Genomic DNA, 20,633 nt, shown 5'->3' with positions numbered 1-20,633 from the left:
TGAATCTTAAATAAAAGTCATTCAGCTCCCTTGCCTTCTGGAGGTCATTTAGAGTGCTGAGACCTTTTTGAGCAGGAGTCAAGTTGGTGATCCTCCTCATGGTGTCCCACATTTTCTTGAGTTGTTAGCAGCAAAGTGTTTTTCTATAGTCTCTTTGTGCTTCCTTTTTGCTTCTTTAAGCATGTGTTTGAGTTCTTTTTGAACCAGTTTGAGCTGGGCTCTGTCCTGGTTCTTAAATGCCCTTTTTTTGCGGTTAATACAGTCTTTAACCTCCTTAGTAATGTACGGTTTGTTGTTGGGGTAAACAGTTATTTCCTTTGTTGGTATGATGTTGTCCACACAGAATTTAATATAGTCAGTTACAGTCACAGCAGCAGTGTCCATATCCAGCCCATCAAAGGTATTCCACTCTGTGCATAGGAAACATCCTTTAAGGGTCTCAATGCTGTCATGGGACCAGATTTTAACAGTCTTTCTTTGTGGTTTGCTGCGTTTGAGAGCTGTTTTGTAGGTGGGGATGAGGTGAATTGTGTTGTGGTCAGAGTTGGAGAGGGGGGGCGGCGGGCTCTACTCACAAATTTTTACTTTTTTTTTAATTTTACTTGCATGTTATTGACATGCTGGCCCTCTTATACTTAAACACCATCATTTATTGCCAGCTATTTTGCAGACCCCAAGATACAGCTCGTGGACCCAAGTTTGAGAACCACAGACAGACGATTCCTCTTTGCTTTTCATTTGCTGAAGTAAAGACAACAACCTGAGTTTCTCGACATCTTCGTCATGTTCCTCACTGTGCTGAAGCAGCACGATGCGAGTGACAGCTGGCCTGCTTTCGTGCACGTCATAGTAAATAGCCAAAATTTGGACGCCACATTTGGCACATGTATGACCGCCGATGTTCAACTCTGCGATCGCAGATGCTCCCTCCATCAAGACATGTATAATAGAAGCCGTATATTAACCCATCACCATGGACTGAAATAACCTGTTCCATCTATTCTTTTCTTTTTAAGGGTCATGGGTTAAAGGCCTTATCTTAAATAAAAACCTGATACTCCCAATAAATGCCCAGCCACTATTTGAAGAAATATGGAACCTAATTCATGACTGTGTTTCAATATGTTCATATTTAAATCTTATGACTATTAAGGTGCACCAGTTCTGGGTTAATAATAGTCAGCATTTATTTTTTTCTATTTGCAAAAGGTGCTCCGAATGAAGCTTGCAAAGTACGCATGTACAAGGCTCTGTGCAAAGATTTGTTTGAATGTTATTATGACTGGTGAGATTAATCTTGCCAGAATGTTTTTGCAGGTTTCCAATATGAATGTCATATAAAAATAAAAATTTGTATGATACAATCGTGTTTCTCTCAAAAGCAAAGTAAACCTTTTAATACATAAAATTGACTTTGCATTCCTGGATTTTTTTGGGTCAAATTTCTTTTTTTCATTCCACCCTTACTTTCATATGGTTTCCATTGCAGTGAACTTAACGGCTCTGACAAAACCCACCATTGATTACTGTGATTGTGGTATTCAAGCACAGTGACACCATGACTCGGATCACCGGGTTCACACACTGACGCTCTGCAGGGCAGCCCACGCAATGCAGACTATGAAGGAGGGAGACTCCCCCCCCCCCAAAAAAAATCGAACTTCACCAGCATGGCTAACCAGCTCCAGATGTTCACACGCTGCTTTATGCACACATGCGCATGAGCCATCACGGAAAATAGCAAAGCCCGACTAATCTTCTGGAAATATGGACGGGCCTTAGGAAAGGCGAAATGGTGCTAATGGCTCCTGGCCGGCCGGGTTAGGAGGGCGAGTGGAATGACGAGCTCAGGCCAGACATTGATTTAGATTGAGGCTTTGTGGGGGGGAACTTAAAAAGTAAAAGTCACCCAATCTGCTCAAAATAGAAAAGCATTTTCTTTTGTGTCAACTATTTTTTTGCCACCTGTAAGGAAAATGAACAACATGAAGGTTTTGGGCCAGCGAAAAGGATGGTGGTGCAACATGTGTCTTAGGTGTTGAAGTGGATTGAAATGTGGCGCTTGTGAAGACTACAGCATATCAACCTCATCAGACCCCTTTGACTGACCTCATGGGCGACCTCTTCTGCGCCGTTTGGAAACATCTGCGGTCCTCATGATTTTTTTTTACGAGATTCTCTTTGAACTTGACATATATGCTCACCTTCTATATTGCGCTCAAGCAACGTTTCCCAAAACTTTGGAGAGAAAAATCACAATTTTTTTGCTGAAAGATGTACTTTGTTTAACACTCACTAGCGTCTTGGCAGTCTCACAGTATACATGAGCTCATTGGGCATTAGGTCATCATTTGGCTCTATTTGTGCATTTAGCACCGACTTGACCGACTTTGGCCTATTGTTCATGTTTATCCACAAGTCCAGAAAGTTGTTACGCTCTACACAATATCCAACATATAATCATCAATTGGCAGCATAGTGGAACTTGGTTAGCAAACAGTGATGGGCAACATTTGATGTTTAAAATGGACAGGTGCAAATTTCGCCATAAATGTGAAAGAAAAGAAAAAAAACTCATTTTAATAAATAAACTATAATTTTTATTTTAACTAATTGGCACAAACTTTCACCTAAATGTTAAATAATTTACACATTTTGGTATTTCATTGTTTTTCAAGAAATCAATTATTTTGTGAGAGTAATGAAGAACAAAAATAGTAATAATACATTTTAATGAGCCAATTTTGGAAAACAATGACTCATTTAATGGAACAAATATTCCAGGATTCTTGATCATGTAAATTTCCTACAGCGTGTTTATAACAAATAAGTGAAGGTAAAGAGTGGTGCATTCTATTATTTCAAATATTAATTTGGCAACTTCCTTCATTAGGCAAGACTTTGACTTAGTGAGTTGTGAATTTGTCTAGAGGTCAACTCAAGTTAACCTGTAAAGGTTATAGCACATTTGAGGTTCATCCTGGAATTTCAATTGAAAGTTTAGTTTAGTTTCTTTGAACAACACTATAGAATGTGTGGACATAAAGCTTCTAAATCATGTCTTTATTGTAATAAATCTGAAGTACACATTGTCAGTTTTTCTACTCCAACACATTGTACCGTCTCAACAAATGAGCTGACAAAGACAACTCGTTGGGACTCTTTATTACATCAGGGATTCTAAATAGTGCCCCACTAATCTCGGTAACGACACTGACTTTAAAAGATACAGTTTTGCTGACTAATAACATTGGTTGTAAACCTAGCGTACAAACCGAAGCTCAATGTTGGGGATACATGCACAAACTGAGATTAAGGCTTGTTTGCAGAAGCGAGATGAATGTTGAAAGCAAACGGAAAAAATGGTAACAATAGCAGCTCCTGCTCCTTCATAAATGTGTCTGAATTACATCACTATCTCTCCGAGTCAGCATCTAATACGTGTGTGTGTGTGTCTTCCAAGGCCTTGAAGCATCTTCAGTACATTTGGCTACAAAAACACCATCGCACGTACATATCAAATACACAGATTTTGGTTTCCAGCGGCCCAAACCGGAATCAGGTTTGGTTTGACAGGACTTTTTTTTTTCCTTTTTCTGAAAGACTAACATTCACGTTTCAAAGCATAGTGTAACAATACAAAATTCTGATCCCTCATAAGAAAATGAAAAAATATAGAAAATTAATAGCTACAAATGGTCCCGATATTGCGTTTGCAGTAGTCATGATGGGAGGGTGTGGGCTGGCAGTAACTTCATCTCACTGGTATCACTTCATTTCATTGTGTAGTATGAAACAACAAAGTAGAGAATCAAGTCTTGTTCTTGTGCATGAACAAGAATCAGCCAACAAAAATACATGATGATTGTTTGATTTAGAAAAACAAACAAAACATGAGCGATGATAAATAAAGAATGTAACAAGACAATTTGACCATGAAGCTCCAGCACGCATCCACACGATGCTACTCGGCGTGCACATAAAGTGGCAGCACTTACGATTGCTGTGGCCCCAAATAATTTGACACTTCAAATCATTAGCTGCCACGAAAGAAAGAAAAACACCAACTAAATTACTAATGAAAGGACTTGGAAGAAGAAAGGAGGCAAAAAAAAAAGTTCAAAGTTCCATCAGTCAGTAACGTCGGCTCCAAAATGCTCTCAGTGAAATGAACGAATCTCACCGATTGGCTGCAATAAGAACCAAGAAGCGCTTTTTGGATGCTATTTGTGCACCGAGTCAGCGCAAGGACGATAACGTGAGTGCCAGCCCAGACCGCCACCAGTCTACAACAACCAGAAGGAGTCCAACAGGGAGATAGAAAGATGAAACAGCCAGATACGAGTAAAATGCATAAAAGAGGACGCACGCAACGGCACGTATTGTTGTCCGTCCCCTCGCCGTACGTCCGCGTGTCCGTCTTCACTCCACTGTCACAGACTTGGCCAGGTTCCGAGGACAGTCCACCTACGAGTACACAGCACACTTTCAACTTAATCATTTCACACTTTGTATTTTTTAACTCTCACAGATCAAACTCAGCGTTTGGGAATTCACAAACTTTCATCTTTGTGATTCAGATGCAATGTTATGCTGCATCGATATTGTTGAAATTATTATTTCAAATGTTTCGTGATAAATATTGACTTTTTTTTCTAATACGTTTTCCCCAAACTGAGCTACATAAATAAAATGATTAATAGTTAAAATTTTAATCGCTTGAATGCACTAATTAATCGCATAACTTTCTGTAATTAATCGCATTTTCTACTATATTCTACAAAGCTTCTCACAGATATTTACTTTTGTAATTAATTTAAAATCATCAACTAGGAAGTATATTTAGAATCAAAAACTGTTGTAATAACTTTCTTTGATCCTTGAATAGAATTCTTCTGTAAAATACAACTAACTGTTGAACAAAACAATCAAACAGCTTTATGGACATCTTTTTTCTCATAGAAACAATTCTCAAAACTTCTCGCCTCCAGGTTTAGTTGTGCCCACAAGCAGCACATAGACCGCAACAGGAAGTCCATTATTTTAGTTTTTCTCAACACTTTAAATGACTTCAATTTATCTCCAGAGTTAACGCTTTAATTTAATTCAACTTTGCCAGTGTACTGACAGGTGGAACTGTTCCAGCTTTCTCCCTCATCAAAAAGTTTGCCAACAGTCATAATGCGAACTACCTGAATCTAGTTCAAAAACACCCAAAATAAATATTTCCTTTAACATGTTGGATCACCAAACTATTCATTTTCCAAGCGTGCACGGTCATTAATGTCGTCAAGATCCTGAATGTGAGTCACGTGTAACTGTCCAATCACGTCAGAAGTCCAAATTGATGTAATCGAGTGTCACGGTTGTGGCTGGTGGCGGCGTAGGAAGGGAAACGCTTTGCAGATGTCGGCGCACGCCAGCCTAAAGCACTTACGTCGTAGCCTCGGAGCACGGCCAGATGGAAGGAGAGCAGCTGCAGGGGGATGACGCTCAGGATGCCCTGCAGGCAGTCCACGCAATGAGGCACTTTGATGGTGCGGCCCGAGTTGTTGATGCTCTCGAAATCGTCTCGGTCGCAGATTATGATTGGGCGGCCCTGTCGAAGCATTAAGCGTCAGATCTCTGGTCAAATTTGTCCAAAATAAATGTGTTCCATCAGTGTCACACCTCTGATAACATCATGTATTGCAGTTGGCCAAGAGTGATGATGTCATGTGACAACAAGAGGTGAGCCATAGGCCACAGAATTTATTTTGGTTCCACTTTTTGTCCAAAAAACAATAAAAGCTCATATTTTCCACCTCGAAAATTCCCAAAAGTAGAAAAAAATATATTCTACACTACAGACTTTTAATGAACAAAACATGCAAAATTAGGTACTAATTATGTATACTTTAACACACTCTAATAAGTTTGTTTCAAAAAAATATGCTTTTATTAAGTAGATCTACTGCAATACAAAGTTGTCAAGTGTGAAGTATTAACTAAAATGTAAAAAATAATAATGAAGAAGTCAGGCGTTTTTTTCCCAGATATACATAGTTATATATTTCAGAGAAAAATGTCACATTGCCAGAATAAATTAGTTTTCAGAATGTCATAATCAGAATAAAGTTATAGTAAAAAAGTAGATCTTACATGTGAATTTCAAAGTCAATTAAATTTAGTTGTCTCAGGCTCTTATCTCTCTTGAATGAGAATGTAAAATGTAAATTGCTGTGATGGCACAATTGCTTATACGGCGCTCAATAAAAATGTTTAGGTGAGTATATTTGATATGATGAACACTTAGGGGCCTTTTTTCCCCCCATCTATCTGTCGAAAGGACTTATATGACATGATATTAAAAATAAAGATATTAGCGCTTGGTTACGGTTTGTCCTACCTGGCGGGCGACGACTTGCTGCAGGGCGTTCTGGCATTTGACATACGTGTGGTCCTTCATGATGATCATGATGACTGGCATGAGATTGTCCACAAGAGCCAGAGGGCCGTGTTTCAGCTCCCCAGCCAGGATGCCCTCAGAGTGCATGTATGTGATCTCCTTGATTTTCTGAGTAAGAAAAGCGACCATCGTTTAATACTTGCGTTGTAGACTAATAAGTTAATTACGCAGGAGCAATGAAATGCACAGTTGGTCGTTTGACAAATGTAAAAGCATATTTTGGGAGTGACATTTTTCATGTACTCCTCCAGATACATTGGACTCATTAAATGTTGAATGATCTTAGAAGTGATGGGGGAGGAAAAAGACGACATGAAGCCAGTCAGGAAAGGATGTCTGTGTTTTCTCACCAGGGCTCCTTCCAAGGAGGTGGCATAATGATAGCCTCTGCCCATGATCAGTACACTCTTCTGCTGGTACAGTTCTGTCGCCAGCTTCTGGATCTCATCATCCAAACTGAGGACCTCCTTGATCAGATCTAATACACACGAGAGAGAAACCAATTAGGATTTGAACATTTAGGAACAATGCTGTGCAAAACCTACGCACGTGTGAAGTGTCAGATGGGAATGTTGACTATGAGCATCTGAGTGGCCAGACAGTTTTATGCTTGTAATTTTACCGTTCACGACACGCCATCATCTGCTTTAGATATCCAAAAGGCATGCGAGGGCCTGCAGAGTCGAGCCGCACCCTCCCTTAGTGCCTCTTTCGCTTCATGACCCTCATTGTCATGATTTAATGTTGCAGCAAATGAATGAGACTAACGCATTGCTTGATATATGCACCAAAAAGTTGCCTTAGTTTCCGTTTCTCTAAAGTCATGGGACAACTGCACATTCTATAAATATTCCAACATAAGTGCTGTATGAAAAAGTCAGAAGGGTATTCTTATAACATTATAGTGATATATAACAGTACTGTATCATACAGAGTTGTCCACTTCTCATGTGGAGTGCATCACAGAAGCTCAAGGCTCAGGTAACAACCAATCACGGCTCAGCTTCAGAAAAGGAGTGAGCCGTGATTGGTAATTGCCAAAGCCCGGAGCGAATGTGATGTCATTTTCAGTCGACAGAAAGGGGCAACATGGCCGCCCCTGAGATGGATTTTTTATTTTATTTTTTAAAGGGTGGATATTGCTGCTCAACTCATATTCCACAAGCACAATATTAATCATATTATTAGAACATATTATTGTAAACAACATTTTTAGGTTGGGGTTAACTCATTTAAAAGCTTTCTTTCTTTTTTTAAACTTTTCAAATGTATTAAAAATTAGAAAAAGCCAGTCACATAAGTATTCAGTCTTTGAAGCAAAGCTTAAAATTGAGCTCAGGTGTATCATGTTTCCACTAGGAATCTGATGGTCGCTCCAGCAGTCCTCTGTGGAGAGAGGAGAGCCTTCTAGAAGGAAAACCATCTCTGCCACATGGAAGCCACTCTTTAGTAAAAGGCACATGACAGCCTGCCAGGAATTTGCCAAAAGGCACCTGAAAGTCTCTTAGACCATGAGGAAAACAAAAAAAAAATCTCCAATCTGATGACAAAGCGTTAACACTTTGGCGTGAATGCCAGTTGTCATGTTTGGAGGAAACCATACACAAATCATCACTGATGATTTTTTTTCAGCAGTAGGAACTGGGAGACTAGTCAGGATTGAGGGAACAACGAATACAGCAATGTACAGGGACAACGTGGATGAAAATGTGATCCATAGTGCTCAGGATCTCAGACTGACAAATGTGCATCAACAAAGTATCGAGCAAAGGCTGTGAACACTTATGTACATGTGACGCCTTTTTTTTTTGTGGGGGACGGTGGGATGTGAAAAAAGCGAAAACGTGAATACGTAGATGACTATCAAAATGTGATATAAATTTAAGAAATTCTGGATGATTCCTATGAACCTAATGACATTTCCAGTGTGTTGTAATCTGTAGATCCCATTTTGGTAACACCTTTGACTTACCTGGAAGCACTCTCAAGCCCTGGATGATCTCACGGCGTCTTGGCTGCATGGAAATCCTGTCAGCGCACATCATCAGAGAAAACATGACCAGGGCCACAAACTGGCTTGTGTAGGCCTGTGCACATGAAAAAAAATAAAAAAAATTGTGAGGCTTGTGAGTGCACCCTCTAGTTTCTACAAAGACACTAAAAAAGCTGTTGGGACCAATGACACTCACTAGCAAAAATCTCCAACTGGTTGTTGTTTTGCGTGATTAAGTTTTGAAATGCAAAAAAAAAAACACACCAAAAAGGAATCCGATCCCGTTTAACGCTAAAGTAATGTTTCTGAGACTATGATCTCCTTTCTGCCGTTCTGATAATGAATTTTGTCTCCATCTAATAATGGACAACAGATGAGAAATGCAAGGCGAGGTGGTTGCAGGCAAACGTGGAGCGGAGTCAATAGCAGCGCTCATCCTGGAACAAATGCTTGAAACTTGGGGACTACAGATCATCGCGTCACAAAACACTTCGGCGACCTGACGCCTGCTGTCATGAGCAATGTGCCGTTTGTTGTTTAATCTTGGCGCAATTTTGAAAGGTCTTCTGCGCCAATTTGGGAGAGACAATGTTCACCTGAAGCCAATTCATTGCATAAGAGCTGCTGGAGTTCAACGCCAAGGAAATAATTGTAAAAATCTTTATAATTTTTTTTTAACAACAGTCCCTGGCTTTTAAGTTTGCAGCCTAAAAATGGGATCAACTCGTGCAGTATGATTAATGTGGAACAGGCTGACCTTTATCTAAGAACGATGACCACTTAAATATGCAGCTGAGACACAAACTAAAAGTTCTCAAACACCTTTTTTCTTGTGACCTTTTTTTTTTAAGTTGAAATTCCCAAAAGGTATGATCACAATCTTTTAAGCCAATCTTCCACTCGCTGTCAGTTGACCTGGCAAACCGGCCCCAGGGTTCAGCAATTAGATTCCATGGCAACATATTTTAATATGGTCATTGCATAATGATGGATGTCATTTTTATGAATTTTGCACAAATTACAGCGCGCTTAATTGGACTTGTGGGCTGTGACACATGTTCTCCAGTGATTTGGTGAGCTGGGTTGTGCAGCCTTGCTTGGGCCGGCGGGTGTGTGGCCCAGGCAGCCAAGCAGTAAATGATGGCGTCTCTGAGGCGTGCTTGCAGGCTCTGGAGCAGCACACAACTCAAGTCCCTGAGCCAAGTGCAAGGGCCGGGCCAGGACGGGACCTGCGTCACTCGCTCACTTTAAATGAATAAGCCCAGATATTATTAGTTGTGTGCCATTGTTTATAGATACTCACTGGCCTCATAATTAGACCCACCTGCACGAGTTAATGAGGTCCAATACAAGAACTCTATCACAAATTTGGCCTTTTAAGTAATCAGGTTTTGAGCTACTGGCCCTTGCGATGACAATGTCTGGCTTCCATACTCGTTGCAAACAGCACGTAGGAGAGAGCAACAAGAGAAGGCGCTCGCTGCATCATCATCTGGCTTTCATCTACCGTCGCCAGGTGTCGCCTCCACTTATAAGATGTCGTCATACATCATCATACAAAAATATATCGGTATGGAACAGGGATGGGCAAAACTTTGTCCTAACATCTAAATTAATGCACTCTTGATCATGTAAATGCTCATAGGGCCATATTAAAGAACAGGGCAGCATTTCGTCCACCCATGGTGTAGAGCTTCATAATATACACTAGTCTCGTAACTATTAAAGAAAATGTCAAATACATGTATAAGTGATTAACAAGCTGAATTATTATTCGCCACATTTGAGCAGTTTTAAGATGCAACATTTTACGGAAAATTTAGTTTTTAATGTTTTTTGTGCACATTATCTTGACTGCCTGCCAACCACCAAGTGTAAAATTGAACATTAACGCAAATCTTGTGTTAGCTGCCTATTTCCAGAAATGTGTCAAGCCAATCTGAATATATACAATTCCAAATTTTGAAGTCACATTGTTCAGCACCCGTTAAGCAAGAAAATTTCAACCAGAGTGCTACAAATAAATGTTAAGCGTACTGTAATTCTTTATCCTGTGTGTCTTTTGACCGAAGAACGTCATCTGCATTTTATTAAGATACCTGGATAGTTTCGAAAGTATTCTTTCCTTTCAGTCAGTGGCAAGCGGTCATAATAAGCTAATAATGCAGTGCATGCCCAAGCCCTTCAATACAATCCTTGAAAATATTGATCTATCAGTGTCCTCTATTATACAATACCTTAGTACTACCGTTTTGGTCTTACATTCCTGTGTAATTTGTTCTGTTTTCCTAGCGAAAAGCTGAAAAGCAGACAGCTTGTTTCGCGCATGCGTAATGAGATCTCATGTTGTGTTGGTGCCAAGAGGTTTTTTTCTATGCGTGCGTCTTTTGAATGGCAAAAAAGCTGGCAGTAAAGCAGCTTCATTGACAACGCGCATGCGCATAATTGGCTTACTTGACTTGTTATGCGGTAACCAGTCAGTGGTCCAGTTTATCACCGAGTCACAATGATGTGCCATTTTCCCAGAGACTCCTGAAGTAGTCATCACGGAAACACTTTCAAGCCAGGACGTACGAGAAACATAAATGGCTCGCTGGCTGTCCACAGGTTAGCAAACGGTTGAAATCGCTTGTCATTTTTCCCTCTTCCGGGTAGGGTGAGGCCAGTTCCGAATACTGTAAATTCCAATGTATTGGCAAATTTGTGGCCATGTGATTGTGTCATTTCACTCACCACGGAGCTGGTTACATTACGGTATGTGTGCATCAACCTGCGTCAGTCCTGAATAGTTCCGCTTTAATTTAATACCTACACAGTGGTATAAAATAATATTATAAACACTACTTCATATTAAAATTAATAATAAAAATACCCCCCAAATTTTGGTGACACTCCAGCATGCCCACTCTAAAACGTCACCGCTCGCCACACTGCTTTCAGTGAAAATCAATTTATAGCAAAATAGTCCACGGGGAAGTGTGAACAACTTTCAGGTCAGCATATTCCAAGCATATTAATTTTAAAAAGAATGTGAGAAAAGAAAACAATATACATAACACCGGAAGTGATGTTAAGTAACTAGATGAATTATTTTATTATTATTAGAGCAGTCAGTCATGACCATGTCCGCCGTCACTTGTTATCCAAGCCAAAAAAGAACGCTAAATTATTTTTACACTTGTGTGACAAAAAAATGGCACATTAAGTGCATATATGATGCAACTCACTTTTACATGACACCTTCATCATTAACTGAGTCAATGGTGTTAATAACTTACTTAATAGTTAAAAACGTTGAAATGTACAAACATTGTCTGTAGAGTTTATATTTTTATAAGAAATGCATGACACTTATTCTATTATATCCTATGGAATTAAATCTGAAACAAATGGAGGTGTGCCATCCTGGAATGGGTATATTCAACCTTATAGAGTGTATTTAGAAAGAAGCTTCATGGTATAACTTTAGAAGCATCACCTTAGTGCTGGCCACTCCGATCTCAGGTCCGGCATTGATGTGGACTCCACAGTCGGTCTCCCGAGAGATGGAGCTGCCCACTGTGTTGGTGATGCCCACAGTCAGAGCACCTCTTTCCTTGCAGTAGCGCAGGGCCATCAAGCTGTCAGCAGTCTCCCCTGAGAGATGACGTGCAAGGGAAAATGAAGTTCAACAGAAAATACATGTAAAGGTTGTGATTCTGATTGTTAGTTTGGTAGAAAGTGACGCATACAAGGCTGTAATTGAGCAAACCTCAACGGAACCCAATGATGGACATCACACAAAAGAAGATAAACAGATTACTAAGCAGTTCACATACTGGCTCCCTGACATGGAAAGTGGGGAACAAACAAAGCCTGTGCACCAGATCAGCCCTCACCTGACTGGCTAATAAAGAAGCAAACGTCATCTCGGAAGACGGGTGTGTTCCGGTCCAGGAAATCGCTGGCCAGCTCCACCATCACAGGCAGCTCTGTTAGCTCCTCCAGGACCTGACGGGTCTGCAGGAGCAACAAAACATTAAAGCAATACCAGGCACCATCCTGTCAAAACAAGTTGGCTGCAGGCCTAATGTGCTGAATGATAACAATTTACACCATAACTGTTTAGTATCTACTCACCGCCACGCCGGCATGGTAGCTGGTGCCGCATGCAATAAGGATCAGGCGTCGACATCTCTGGATCTCTTTGATGTGGTCCTTCAGTCCACCCAAGTTCACTGGGAACAAACCAAACAACCAATCCATCATCATGCCTCACCACGTTCCACATCATTAAAAGAGCCCAGGAGAGTGCTGAGAGAAATCAGTCACTCACAAAGTAATTCTTCATGTGTTATGTTTTCACATGGAATGTAAATTCTCATACAGTCAACCCAAGGTGATATAATTTGTGACTCACAAGTTTTACTGTAGGAGAAACTATTCGCCAAAAAACATGGACTTGGTGATTTGATTTGTTACTCAAGTTTTTCCTGTAGAACAAACTATTTGCAAAAAAACAAAAAAACTGACCTAGTGTTTAGGTATATTGTTGGTGTTGGGCAGAATCCTTGTATCTTCAAAATGATCACTTTTCAGGAGACCCCAAACATGGCATGTAAATTAATTTCTGAACTATAAGCCGCTACTTTTTTTCACTTGCATTCAACCCTGCGGCTAATACAAAGGTGCGGCTTATCCATCAGATCACAAGGGGGAGCACTACTGTATAAAGGAAGCGCAAGAGCGTCAGGCAGAGCAAAACAAACCAAGTGAGCCCAAAAACAGTAGGGGAGGGAACGAGAACGAGAGTGAGACAATTTGCGCCCTCATTATGGAAAAGAAAGTAGCGGGAACATTACAACACCTGCATCTTACAGTCGGGTGCGGCTTATATGTGTAACAAACTAGAGTATTCCTCAAATTTAGCTAGCGCGGCTTATCGTTTTATAATCCAGAATTGACTGTACCTTCAAATCAAAGAGCCCAAGCCATTTTCAACAGTGTAGATTAGTCAATAATTCATAATAAAATAAATAAATAAATGTAAAAATTAACAAAAATATATTTTTTTAACTCTTTAACTGCCAAAAACGTTTAATAACGTTTAGTAAAATCCTAAGGAGGGCTGCCAAAGACGTTAAAAGTCGTTAACTATGTTTTTTTGGGGAAACGGGTGGAGGAAAGCCTTGGTAGTATGTGTGTTTCCATAGTCCAAACACAATTTTTTTTAAATCAGCTGGCACCCACAGCATCCCTTTTCTGAAAACGCTTGGCAGGCAAAGAGTTAAAGAACATTTTATGACGAATAAATTAAACAACACATAAAATAAGTAAATATAAAATACAAATAAAAACAATTAATTAATATAAATAAGATTACAGTACATAAAAAAATAAACCCACACGTGTAGACTGATCAACAGCTTAGATTTGAAAAATGTGAAATTGATGAAATAGTGACAGTGACAGTGAGATTTCGGCCCAACGCCAGCAATTTGCATCTTTTTGTGCTCTTAACACCCTAAGATGTTGCCCAAACAAATAGCAATCCCCATCTATTTGTGGTCAAATATTTTTTTCCCCACAAAGTCCCCTATATATTTGTGTTGTATTTGTTGGAAACTATTCGCATCCATCCGTACTGACATATACAGTATATAGCACTTTGTGTTAGTAACATATAAAATCCCATTAACAGACTAATAGAAAATGTGCATCAAGTTCTGGGCGATCACTCCCACTTCCTTCAAATAATGAACATTCACAAACAATGATCCATCAGATCTGAGCTAAGCTATCTTACCTGTATTGTCATCAAAGTTGACTCTTCCTCTCATGGTGTTGACCACAGACTCAGGCTGCTCAAAGATTTCCTTTTGCATGAAGGAGCTGTAGTTTCCTGCAGAGGAAGGATAAGACAAAGAAACATTTAGAATTCTGTTAAAAAGGGAACTGGCGCTGAAGAACACAATGATAGGATTTTAATAAAGTGCTGGCCTACATGAGAACTTAGGTATGGTTGACACTTGACACACATTAAGCTCCTGAGGACCAGTAAAAATATAGTGTTTCAGTTTTTGCCTCTAAATGAAGAGGTTACAATTACACTATCCAGGACCAAAATACATGCTTGATATATCGGGTAAAACAAACAATGACGGGACATGAGGGAGTTAATGTTTTTCCATCCCTAATAAACGGCAAAAGCAAAATGTGTGTGTTTTTCAGCTCAGAAATTTGGGTCATGCGAATTAGGTTATTCAGCAGATCGCTTCCAGAAACAGGCAAGGCTAAGAAATGATTGGACCACAAAGGAATGTGTGAGTCCAGCCAACAGCAGCTAATTTCTGCTCTCTGCTGGACGACTGCGGTACAACTAGGGAATAGACACCAGCAAACACCAGCAAACACCAGCAAACACCAGCCCACGATGCAGATACGTGAACACAATCAGTTATGTATTACACTTGGTTCAAAAATAGCAATTTGTCAATGTCACTTTGGTTCCTTATCAGTAATAAATAAACAAACAAATAACTTACTTAATTTTCCCCCCATAAAAAAATACAAAATAAAATGTAGGATGCATGCTTCAGAGGAAATGCACAGAATTTTTAATCAAACTGAATTTTGAATTTCAGGAGACATTTAATTGATCTGAAGGTTTCTTTTAACTTTGACGTTAGAATGCACTGCCTCAAGGCTGATGTCACTCCACTAATTATCCTGTGACAATATACGACAACAACAGATATCACAACTACTTATTAGGCACTGTGCCAGTGCCTATTTTGGAAGTACAGCGGAAGGCAATACCTGCTGCAGAAGTTTAGAGATCCTCGACTCACCTTTCATGATTTGCTCCAGCTCCATCTGAAGGGTCTGGATTGCGCGGGCAGGGTAGTCTCCGGCTCGGCGTTTTATCCTGTGTATGGACAGCCTTCCCTCGCTCACAGCAGCCACGTCGTCATCCTCTAGGAAGATCACTCGATTTGTGTGCTCTATAACTGCGCTGTAATCACAAACACAATATTGACTCCCGTTCTGATAGTCCCACGGAAGCGCGGCACAATGATATATGGATTTGAAAAGAGCAGCTGCAAGGACAGGGAGACACGCTTACCTTGCATCAGAAGCAAAGTAGTACTCGACAGCTTTCTCATCCACGGGGAACAGGCAGGTGTCCTGGTCGACTCTGGGGAGGGGATTGCAGCTCTTCTCTTTGCCAGCTGAGAAACAAACCATAACTAGGTCTAAATCCAACTGAAATCATAAGAGACACACACAGCTTGAAATGCCACTTACATGAGCGGTAGACCACAGGAATATGGTCTGTTGAGAGCATGTGGTCACTTCGCACACCAATCAGCAGAGGACTTCCCCTCCTGCACATCAATTAAACAGTAAGAACACTTGCTGGAGCGCAATGTGTAGATACGAAGGTAAGAAACTGACCCTAAAATGTTCACAAAGTAGCTTCAATTGTGGGACAAGCTAACAATAATTTGTAGACTAGACGATATCAATACCCACATACAGTATAAAAAGCAAATGCTCACCTTGTGACAACTGCCTCGGCAGGATAATGAACACTTTTAAAGACCAGGGCAAAAGCACCTTCCTGAGAAGTACAGTGAACCACATTTTATTTGATAATCATGTGTGTGCGTGTGTGTGTGTGTGTGTACTTACCAGTTGCTGTGTTACCCTTTCCACCAGAGTGGCAAAACTCATGTCATCACTCTCCCGGTTGTCGTACATGTACTTCACCAGCTTGGCAATGGACTCTGTGTCGGTCTCCGACTCAAACTCATAGCCTTTGCTCATCTGAAGAGTGGGAGTAAAGAGTAAATTCCTGTCTGGGTCATATGTGAGAATAATAATGGTGAATGAGGGGAAAAAAGAAAGTTCTGCTCACCAGGAATTTCCTTAGATCTTTATAGTTGGTGATAATACCATTGTGAATAACAATGAACTCTGCAGAGCATAAAGAAAAACAATGAGGCCAAAAACCTTGTGACCTAATGACTCACTCTATTTACGTTTTCCAAAATCATTACAGTAGGGATTCATTTCATTAGACTAACACCAACAAAAACATATTGGACAGTACCATATACTGAACAAAAATATTGCAACTGTTTTTGCTCCCATTTTTCATGAGGTGAAGTCAAAGATCTAATTTTTTTTGCTGCGTACAGAAAAGGTCTATTTGCAAAAAATATTGTTCACACATCCGTCTAAATCCGTGTTAATGAGTACTTGTCACTTGAGAAAATACATTCACCTCACAACAAGTGTGGCAAAACATGCTGAGAGCATGACTGATTATGTGCCATAGGCTGCCCACCACAAAAAGGCACTCTAAAGTGTGCAGTTTTACTGTATTGAGAGGGGGCAGAAAAGCAGACAGCATCTGATATGGCCATAATTTTCCTCACCCCCCAGAAAATAAATAAAAACAATTTTTGGGCATTTTTTTACAGTGGCTTTTTGTTGTTGGCAACCTATTGCAAACCTGTGCAACAATCATGCTGTCTAAAACATCATCTTGATAAGCCACACCTGTGAGCTGGATTGATTATCTCGACAAAGAGGAAGTGGTTGCTCAGGTAGATTTTGAATAATATTCGAGAAAATTAGCCTTTTGTGTTCAAAGCAAAATTTTAGATCTTCACTACCAAAAACGAAAGTGAACCATTCATATTTTTTATTGAGTGTAGAAATAACCAAGATAAAAACGCTAAGTTCTGTTTGAAAACAATTACCGACCATTGGTCTTGTCTGATCTGTGTGGGTGGCTGTTGACTGGGCTCGGTTCTCCGTGGGTGGCCCAGCGGGTGTGAGCAATGCCCAGGTGAACATCTAACTCCACCTCGAGATCCAGATCTTGCCGTTCTAAACAAACAAAACAAACTACTTTAACACCCTAAATCAAAACAGTGGCCCACTGAGTAGAGGTTCATTCATTATCATGTGATTAACTACTTTCAGCTTACTGTGGATCTCCTCATCAAGCATCTTCACTTTTCCACGCTGCTTGATGAGTTGGATGGACTTGGCGTTGGTCTCCCAATCCTTGCCATTGCCGCCATCAATGCCCACACCTGAAAACAAACAACAAATATTGAACAGGTAACACCACGTTTATGTTTACAAGTCAGACATTTAGAATAGTGGAGCTACCTGTACGTACAGCTACGTTGTCTAATGATATTCAATTATGTAATTCAATTATGATAGACACTATCAGAAAGGAATTTTTATAACAACGAGGTGATTTTTCATACTGGGTTAGGACCCCACTGGACTCGTGGTTTTCACCAAGAGGGGTGCTATTAGAAAAAAAAGGCTGTCAAAATTAAAGTATTAATTTTGGGGATTCATTTAATTTACAAAGTGTTAAAATATTATTCACCAAATACCTATCATGACATAACAACTTGACAAGTGCTCATTACAAGTCAGACATTTAGAATAGTGGAGCTGCCTGTACGTATAGCTGGAAGTGTCTAATGACATTCAATTATGTAATTCAATTTTGATAGTCACTGTCAGAAAATAATTTTTACAACGATGAGGTGATTTTTCATACTGAGTTAGGTGGTTTTCACCAGGTGGGGCGCCATTGGAAAAAAATAGGCTGTTTTAAGTATTAATTTGGGGGATTCATTTAAATGATAAAGTGTTAAAATACTATGCACCAAACACCTATCATGACACAACAGCTTGCTTTTGGAAGATGTGTGGTTTTGTTTTTTTAATAAAAAGCTGGTCCAAAAAACAACTTTTTATATCCACTGTAGCTAGAGAAGGCCAATCATGTTTCCATTGTGAGGTGTCTGTAAATAGCAACAGCTATGTGATATAATCAAGGTAACTGTCCTCTTGGTCAACAGTGACGAGATAGTCAAGGATAAACAAAGCAGAGCGCGTTGCTGATAACCATTTTCTCATCCGTCTCACCGGCAGAGTCATAGCCTCGGTACTCCAGACGCCGCAGGCCTTTGAGGAGGATTTCAAGGACCTCACGGCGGGTCCTTGGTACATGGTAGTTGAGATAGGCGAAAATTCCTGTAGGGTAGAGGACAGCATTAAAATTGATAACACTGATCAATGGTGTTCAAGCAAGACTAGGCGGTACTCTATCTACTTTGGTGTAGTTTCACACACAGCCTCTATTGTGGGAAGTTAGAGGCATGTCCTTATTTATTTTTAGCATATAGCACATCCGATAATCTCTCTATAGAATTCCCTCATTGTTCATCTGTCATTTCTTCGCGGAACCCATATAAAAAAAATCAAAAGTTGTATAAGCTACAATCGTAATATCACCGCATTCTTCCACCAACACATTTGGCAGTAGAAACGAAAAGCATCTCACTTTCTGGCGTACTAAAGGATACAAGAACCAGTTTTACGAGTGTTACCGTGCTGTGTTTAGAGACAAAGGCATGTTTCGAGAACTTGACTGTGTGTGTGTGTGTGCGTTTTGTGTGAGATATGCGCAGAAAAATAACATAGGTAAAAAACCTCCCAGAAGAAGCAACAAAGTATAGAATTTCACATGTCAAAAAACCCACTATTTCACAGATTGACAATTCTGGTTCTATATATATTTTTCCAATCCCAAAGAAAATCATGGAACGTAAATTGGTCATTACATGTTCAAAATCTCACCATTAAAAAAAACGTAATCAACTGTACAGTGTTAAAATAACATTTTAACATGTCCAACTGTCATACAGGTACACAGTAGTCAGATTTACTGGTCTCACATCATAATGTTTAAGTTGGAAGTTCCAGTGTAGAGTAACTCCAAAATGATCAATTAAAATGTATATTTACTTGAGCACTGCAAAAAAACAAAAAACTTTTTTTTTTTTAACCAAGAAGATCACTGAGCTAATATTTGAGTTCACCTACATGTGCAATGAAAGTAAACGCAGTGTACACTGTTGGAGCAGAAGTAGAGAACTGCCCAGTTCAACAGAGCTTTCATTCAGAAGAGCATTTTTTTTTCTTGGCGGGTGGGGGACCTACACACAGGACACTCTAATAGGAACAAGACAGTTAAAAAAAAAAGTAAAAGAAAAACACTGTCAAATTTTTTTTAAAAGAAAACAATATTGTCAATTCGAAATAGGGGTAAAGAAGTGGAGTTTATATAATTCAAATCCTGTTATCCCAAAATGAAAACAGTAATACTGTTACTGTTTTCATTGTTTGTATTGTATTACTGTACAGTACCTAATGATGCGCCACAAATTGTAGCTTCCGGTTGTAACCTAAAAATATCAACCTAATCGTACTGGTTCATTTTGCTCGGAGATTGTCGTGGCACTGATGGGAAACATCCAGTAAAACACTGTATGACATCACGTTCCCCAAACTCAAAGAACCAGCTGAATGACTGTTTCCACTTCACGCTTCTCGTTACTATTAGCATTGCTCCCTTCTTTGTTCGGTCAATAGTCAACATTGACTCAAGCTCATAAATGACAAAATCTCTCTGGTTTAATGAAGGGGAGATGTGTATGTGTGTAGCTTCACTACGAACAGCGTCAATTGGCCACTTAGAACGTTAGCTAGCTTGTACCGCAGCATCTAATGGTGCTTTCCTTACTTCTAGTAAATTATTTACAGTTTTGGCACTCAAACCTTAATAATAAATGCTACATGGCGCATTTTAATCCAGTATTGGCTATTTAATATTTTAGCGGGCTAACAGCATCGTTCGTTTCTCATTCATTCGCTAACTAGGTTAGCCACCCTTGGCTAATTTAAACAGGCTCAGAGAAGAATACGCTTATTTACATGGCAAATGCGTCGTTACGGTCGTGCGAGAGTTTCAGAAAAACACAAACCATCTCCTAAATAGGTTCGATACATAAATTCATCCAGCACTCACCACACATGTCTTCTGTTCCGCTGCCCGTTTCTGTCACTCAGGCAGCTGGGAAGAAACGCTTGTCAAATACACACCGCTTTTCCGATTTTGTGGGGACGAATCAGAAGCAAGGGACAACTTCCGCGTCTTTTGTGATTGGCCAGAGTGGCCTGTTAATCAGGCCCGTACCTTCCAACGTAGCCTCTCCTGACGTGGCAAAGGCAAACGGATGCGGATCCTTGTGTTCCGCCGGTACGTTGTAGTTATAACATCTTTAACATAACTGATAAATGATCCTTCGTTTCTCTCTTCACAAAATA

General features: G+C 39.9%; 1 protein-coding gene across 1 annotated transcript; it reads right to left on the bottom strand.

The window, feature by feature from the left end:
* Window positions 1-3,148: 3,148 nt before the first annotated feature.
* LOC144049128 (glutamine--fructose-6-phosphate aminotransferase [isomerizing] 1) lies at window positions 3,149-20,452 on the bottom strand. The gene is made up of 19 exons (XM_077561787.1): window positions 20,335-20,452; window positions 18,390-18,497; window positions 17,423-17,530; window positions 17,196-17,321; window positions 16,342-16,400; window positions 16,116-16,250; window positions 15,983-16,044; window positions 15,729-15,808; window positions 15,547-15,652; window positions 15,272-15,435; window positions 14,227-14,322; window positions 12,561-12,658; window positions 12,320-12,440; window positions 11,920-12,077; window positions 8,421-8,535; window positions 6,799-6,926; window positions 6,389-6,556; window positions 5,438-5,599; window positions 3,149-4,467 (listed from the first exon to the last, which is right to left on the bottom strand). The coding sequence occupies exons 1-19, from the start codon at window positions 20,339-20,341 to the stop codon at window positions 4,423-4,425; spliced, it is 2,046 nt and encodes a 681-aa protein (XP_077417913.1). The 5' UTR covers window positions 20,342-20,452; the 3' UTR covers window positions 3,149-4,422.
* Window positions 20,453-20,633: the final 181 nt, after the last annotated feature.

The sequence above is a fragment of the Vanacampus margaritifer genome, chromosome 3, assembly GCF_051991255.1.
Source record: "Vanacampus margaritifer isolate UIUO_Vmar chromosome 3, RoL_Vmar_1.0, whole genome shotgun sequence".
Taxonomy (NCBI): Eukaryota; Metazoa; Chordata; class Actinopteri; order Syngnathiformes; family Syngnathidae; genus Vanacampus; species Vanacampus margaritifer.
Note: the sequence above shows the minus strand (reverse complement) of the source record. Positions and strands in the feature narration are given on the sequence as shown.